This window comes from Galeopterus variegatus, unplaced genomic scaffold (genome assembly GCF_000696425.1).
Source record: "Galeopterus variegatus unplaced genomic scaffold, G_variegatus-3.0.2 Scaffold843, whole genome shotgun sequence".
Taxonomy (NCBI): domain Eukaryota; kingdom Metazoa; phylum Chordata; class Mammalia; order Dermoptera; family Cynocephalidae; genus Galeopterus; species Galeopterus variegatus.
Window position 1 is genome coordinate 496898 of NW_007726954.1, and position 7163 is coordinate 504060.

The window sequence follows — 7163 nt, forward strand, 5'->3', positions numbered from 1 at the left end:
TAAAATAGATATCGACAGGCTTATCCTAAAATTTATATGGAAAGGCAAAGAACTACAATAGGTAAAACAATTTTGAAAAAGAATAAGATGGGAGGAACCACTCTATCTGATTTAGGGCTTATATAGCTACAGTAGTTAAGACTATGTCATATCAGTGGAAGGACAGACACATAGGTTAATGGAATATAATAGAAAACTCAAAAATAGCCCCCACACCAGTATGGCCAAATGACTTTTGACAAAAGTGCAAAAGGAATTCAATGGAAAAAAGATAGTCTTTTCAAGAAATGGTGCTGTAACTGACTATCCATAGGCAAAAAATTGATCATTAACTTAAACCTCACATTGTACACAAAAATTAATTCAAAATGGTTCATAGATTTAAGTGTAAAACAAAAAAATGTTTAGATGAAAACAGGAGATAATCTTTAGGATCAAGGACTTGGTGAAGTGTTCAAAGACATGACACCAAACACATGACCCATAAAAGAAAAATGATAAATTGGACTTCATTAAAATGTAAAACTTTTGCTTTGTGAAAGACTATTAAGAAGATGACCAGACAAGCTACAGATGGGAGAAAATATTTGCAAACCATATACCTGACAAAGAACTCATATCTAGAATATAAAGTACTCTCAAAACTCAATAGTAAAAAACCCAAACAATCCAACTAAAAAGTGGGCCTAAGATCTGAAGAGACATTTTACCAAAGAGGACATGCAAAGGTCAAATAAGGACACGAAAAGATGTTCAACATCACTAGCCATTAGGGAAATGCAAATTAAGACCATCATGAGAAATCACTACATGCTTACTAGAACAGCTATAATAAAAGACAGTGACAATACTAATTGCTAATAATAATGTAGATAAACTGTATCTTGTCCATCGCTGGTGGGAATGTAAAATAATATAGCCACTCTGGATAACAGTCTGGCAGTTTCTTTAGACACCAAATATATTTTTACCATATGTTTCAGCAATCACACTCCTGAGCATTTATCCCAGAGAAATGAAAACTTATGTCCACCTGGGCCGGCCTGTGACTCACTTGGGAGAGCGTGGTGCTGACAACACCAAGTCAAGGGTTAAGATCCCCTTACTGGTCATCTTTTTTTTAAAAAAAGAAAACTTATGTCTACCCAAAAACCTGTACAAAAATGCTTATAGCAGATTTATCTGTAATAGCCCCAAACTGGAAATAATCAAAATGTCCTTCAATATGTGATTGTTTAAACAAATGGTGGTACATCCATACCATGGAATACTACTCAGCAATGAAAAGGAACAAGCTAACAACCTAAATGGATCTCAAAGGCATTATGCTAAGTGAGAGCAAAACAAAACAAAACAAAAACCCCAATCTCAAAAGTTTACATACTATATGATTCCATGTATACAACATTCTTAAGATGACACAATTATGGAGATGGAGAACAGATCAGTGGTTGCCAGGGGTTAGGGATGGTAGGAAGGTGGAGGTACTGTGACTATAAAGGAATATCACAAAGGAGATCTTTGATGATGGTATAGTTTGTATCTTGATTGCTGCACCGAATATACACATGTGACAAAATGACTTGGAACTACATGCATACATTGTACCAATCTTAATTGCCTAGTTTTGATATTGTTATAGTCACATAATATGTAACTCTTGGGGGAAACTGGGTGAAGGGCACATGCATCCCTCTCTATAATTTTTGAAACTTCTTGTGACTCAACAATTATTGCAAAATAAAAAAGTCTGTTGAGTGAGGCCTGAGAGAGACCAGCTTTTTGCAGATATAAAGAGATTCCATTGCACTTCTCTTTCCACTTCAATATCTTAACCTTCTTTAATATTTAAAAAGGCTCAAAGCCACTGCTTTTATTATCCCTCTCTTTCTTCCAACTTTCTTGACTGTCAGTGAGCTGAGGCTTTGAAGCAAACCAACTAATTCAGAGAATGAAATGAAAGGAAGAATACTGAGGCCTGATTTACTGCTTTGAGCTCCATGGGCTCCCAGGGGCCTGCCATAGTCCTAAGGGACTTCGAAAAGGGAGAGAGTGATGGTCAAAGAGCCAGCTCTGTGCTCACCTTCCAAACCACCCATCATCAGGCTGCTAGAGAGGGAATGACAGGTGGGACTGAGATAGGAGGTGCTCAGTTTCCATGGGTTCGGGTTATAAGACACACCTCTGGGTTCCAAGGCACTCCCCAAGGTCTCAAGCTCCTCCTCTCAACTCTCCCTTCGAGGAGAGTTACCACTGCTTATTGCACCTAGTTTTGGTACCAACACAGGGAGATTGAGACCACAAGAGGCAGACTTATACATATCCAGTGGCTGAGCATGCTCGGTAGAAAGGAGTTATATAACCCCAGTAGCCGAGCATGCTCAGTAAAGTGGAATTTATCCTTTGACCTTCCACCAGAGGCACTAAAGAGCACAGAATATTCTTGAATATGTTTGATGCATGTGATAGAATTTGACCAATGAGGATGCCCTAAAAAGAGACCAACTGAGCATTTGCAAACCTGTTACATAACTGGGAACCACACCCCTTAATTGAATATTCATTAGAAAGCACGAATATGTATTAGATAGCAAAAAATCACAAAAGTGGAATCCAGGTAGGAGGCGGGGCTGTTGCTCACTTTTTGCCTGCACTTTGCCTGAGGTGTGTATTTCTTTCTTTTTGTATCAAACTTGCCTTTAGCAGGCTTCTGTTCCCTCTAGAGCAGTCTGCACTTTGTGAATATGCATTTCTTTCTTACCCTCTCCTCCAGTATCAGGATGTACAGCAAAGGGCAGAGGGCACATCACCCTCTGCATTGTGCTCAGGGAAACGTGGTACATTGGGAGATTGGTTATGGGTAGCACACCAAGGAAAGATGTGGCTGTTTGCCCAGGGTTGTACTAAAAAAGAGATTTGAGTCCACAGCACTGAGAACTGCCGGAGGGGATGAGGGGTTGGGAAGGGATGGGGAACAGGTGGGAAGGATTCTTACCTCTAAAACAAGGTCTGAATCTACATGTCTTCCAATGGTGGTAGTCTTGTTTAGGACAAAAAAGCCTTCTGCGCTCTTTAGATAAGCTTTCATTCTCTCTGCTTTCCCTATAAAACAGAAAGAATCTTGTCAGAAAAATGCAGTCCTATAATTATTCAGAAACATGGTATTTAGAGTGAACGAAATCCACTATAGAGTTATGTCCAAAGGGAGAAGTCAGCAGAGGTAGGAGTGGACAGATGGACTTAACAATGACCACAATGACAATTCTGCATGTTTTAAAGACTATCTTTTCCAACAGTGACATCTAGCATAGAAGAGCTTGGTTCTGATAATCAAACAGAGGATATTTCTTAAGTAACTCAAGGCACAAACAAGCAAAAGCTAAAACAATCCAACAATAAATCTGAATTCCACTAATAATTGCTTTCCACCTCCTATGAAGCTTAGTATGGGGTTAGGTATCTGACATATCAAGTATTCACATTCAATATTCGTAACCTACCACTTACTACTAGCTCGGTAACCTTGAGTGAGTTACTTATCATCTCTCTGTGCTTTAGTTTCCTCATCTGTAAAATGGGTTTTATCAGGATTAAATGTAATAATACAAGGGAAGCATCTAGAATGACGCTTGGTGACCTTAACATCCGAATGTGCATTCACACTACTTCTATTACTGTTGTGGTTAACCCGGGCTTCTCCAACTCTCATCCAAAGAACTCTAAGTTTCTATAGAATTTCTTAAAGTGCCAAGAGTCAGTAAGCACGAGATGACACTTTATTTTAAAATCACTGCATTTCTTCATATACTTAGCTAGGAAAAAAAGGGTGATTTTGAAAGGGAAAGCTTCAGGATTGTAGGTTGGCTATGTGATCAGGACTCTGCACGTACTTTTCCCCAACATTTTATTATGAAAATGTCAAACATAGAAAACAGGAGATAATCAATGCCTATCTACCAACTACCTAGATTCTATAATTGACATTTTGCTATTTTTGCTTTATTACATACCTACCCATCTATCCACTTATATTTTGATGCATTTCAAAATAAATTCTATACATGTTTTTAAAAACAAACACTTCAGTGACATCCGAAGGTTCTAAAATGTTGATGATACATCATCTCCATGCTTGGATTCTGATTTAAGTCTAAGTACACAGTGTGACTTCTCTATCTCAATGCCATGTCAAAGACCATCAGTCCCTCATTTTTCTTTTCAGCTGAAAAGTCACTGAAACACAAAGTTGTTGGACACGGATAAAAACAAAAACTGTCAGGCCGGCCCGGTGGCGCACTCGGTAGAGTGCGGCGCTTGGGAGTGCAGCGGCGCTCCTGCTGAGGGTTCGGATCCCATATAGAGACCGGTCCGCTCACTGGTTGAGCGCGGTGCGGGCGTGACACTGAGGGTTGTGATCCCGTTGCCGGTCGCGGTATGGGCACGACACCAAGGGTTGCGATCCCGTTACCAGTCACGAAAAAAGACAAAAAGGAAAAAAAAAACAAAAAACAAAAACTGTCTAGTTGTGATGGTATGGACTCTCAGGGCTGATTCTGCTTTTCGTCATTATCTCTGACATCATTTACTGAGTCCCTAATAAGTGCCAGGCCCTGGGCCATCCTTGTATACATGATGACTCTGTTCATCCTTAGAATAACCCTGCATGGTTGGTACCATTATTATTTCTACTTGACAGATGAGGAAACTGAGACTCAGAGAGGTTAAGGTCGCCCAGCAATTAGAGGCAGGGAGAGAACTCTGAGCCTCTATAGGTAGCTACAATCCTCAGGCAGCTCAGCTTTTCACACCTCCTTTGTTTCTGGGTGGGACAGGAGAGCAGGGGGAGTGACTGAGTTGGGGGAAGGTTTGCACTGTTTAAGGACACTTGGGACATGCAATAATGGAAAATCCTTGAAACCAGGATTCCATCCTCTGAAGGGAAGAAAAGGCCTTATTTGAAGGTAAGGGAAATAAAATTAAGACAGACAGTTTATTTTGTTTGGAAACACTGAAGGCTACGGAAAACCCTTCCACTCCCACAAATACTGATGCCTTCATATCATGAGAAATAAATTTTATTGTTAAGTTTGCTGTCATTAGTAGAGGTGAAAAGACATTTCCTTTTCCAAAAGAACCATGCCCCATAACCATCAAATCGCTTGAATTACTAATCTTCAATTGCATAGGCATGTTATCAAGCAATACAGTCAAACCTAATTAATCTAAAATGTACACTTTCAAGGAATGTCTCTTCTGCAGGGAAGACCTCAGCAAATGCCGCTAGACCAACACCTAAAACTTGGAAGATTTGCTTATTTGTTTTCTAGCTCTTCCCCCAGGTGTTCCCCAGGCTGGTGCCTTTTCTCTGCTCAGGTGTCCTCTTGTGGTAACCTCCTAAACACCCTGGCTACAGGCACCTTCCTGTCTCTTCATTCTCCAGCTGGCACACCTCTCTGCTTTGCTTCCTTCCTTGTACTTATTCTCTGCCATGTTCTTGTTCTTTTATTTCATTATGTGTTTCTGTTTGTTTCCCTTTCACTACAACATATGTTCTGGGACAGCAGGACTGTGTTGTTTTTAAGAGACAATTCTCCATGGGTTTCTTGTGTCTGTACCCATCTTCAGAGCAAAGGCATTGACAGATTTTGTTCCGGACAATCTTTCTAAGGATGATTGTATGGCAAACAGCCTGGGAGGATAAAAATAGTGTCCCCCTCCAGGGCACAGGACAGATGAGTTTTTTTTTTTTTTTGTCTTTTTTCGTGTTCGGCAACGGATCGCAACCCTCAGTGTCGCACCCGTACCGGACCGGGACGGCAACGGGACTGCAACCCTCGGTGCTGCGCCCGCACCTCGCTCAGCCAGTGAGCGGAACCTGTCCGTATGTGGGATCCGAACCCTCGGCGGGAGCGCCGCCACACTCCCAAGCGGCGCACTGTAGTAGTGCGCCACCTGGCCGGCCGGACAGATGAGTTTATAATAAAGATAACGTCTCCTTTCAGGACAAAGGTTGGGCAGGTTTGCTAGCAGCTCCTTTAAGAGATTGGGGTTTCCTGAGCTCTGGGTTTCTTAGCCGAGATACAGACTCACTGTGAGCACAGCATCCACCTGGGCTGTTCTGCTCACCCTGAGGGGCTTGCAGGGCAAGGGGAACCAATGTGAATACGAAACTCATGCTGCCTTCTGCGCTGTGAGTAATGAAGTCCTTTGTCTCTGGCCCAGGAGTCTCCTGTCTTCTGCCAGCATCCAATGAGTGGTGGCAGGCTAACTTGTCAGCTTGTAAGCAGAGTAAAATCTCAGACCCTTTGCAGTTCCTGACAGTTTTGTTCATGATGCCATCTCCAGCCCCCAGAGCTGCCATGCCTGGCACATAGTGGGTACTCAGCAAATACTGAATGAATGAATGAAAATACAAAATGACATCTAAAAGTAAGTCAGTGCAGCCTAGGAACCTTTGATGGCAACCACCTTTCATTCTCCCCTTTGGTATCCTTCCTAGATGACATTTTGAAAAACTTAAAGTCTATTTCTTTAGCTGTCTGGGTTGGGCGATAATTCTCCACCTTCATCTTGCCTTGCACAGTCACTGCCTGCCTGAAAACACCATAGAAAGTAATTTGAATGTGTTAAACTCTGTAAATTAGTTCCTAGTGCCACAGAACACCAACCGCAGTAAAGAGCAAAAGAGCTTCAATCATCTGCACCCCCCTGACCGCAGACGGGTCAGAATCGAGCTATAAGAAGCAAATTGTCCATCAAGGGCTACAAGGTCTTAGGTGGCCTGGGAGCTGTACAAGCTCCTCAAGGTTATCTCTGGGAAGGAGAGGTTAGGTGAGGGGGATCGGACCACAGTCAGGGGCAGCAGGGGTGCCCGTCCTGATCCCACCTGTACCCCACAGGGCATCCGAGAATGGCTCGGCTGGTGCCAAGGAGGGCCTAAGGCCCAGCGCGGGCTACCTCCGGGGACAGGGTGGGGCTGCTCTCAGGGAAGAAGGCTTGGTGTCGCGACGGCTCCTCTGGGATGCTTCTGGGGACCCGAACCCGGGTCGGAGAGGATGGGGCGGGACAACCCCCCCGCCCCCCAGCCCTTGTCCTCGAGGGACCTGCCTGTCAGGTCCCGGGTCTCGGCTCGCCGTCCCTTCCCGTGCCGCACTCACCTGGCC

At 43.1% G+C, this 7163-nt stretch overlaps 1 protein-coding gene across 1 annotated transcript in view; it reads right to left on the reverse strand.

The window, feature by feature from the left end:
* The window catches only part of FHAD1 (forkhead-associated (FHA) phosphopeptide binding domain 1), a 138442-nt gene extending 135354 nt beyond the window's left edge, over positions 1–3088 (reverse strand). Inside the window, exon 1 of the mRNA XM_008572857.1 lies at positions 2996–3088. Within this exon, the coding sequence (XP_008571079.1) occupies positions 2996–3088 (93 nt within the window). The remainder of the gene's footprint in view (positions 1–2995) is intronic.
* Between the last annotated feature and the right edge of the window lie 4075 nt (positions 3089–7163).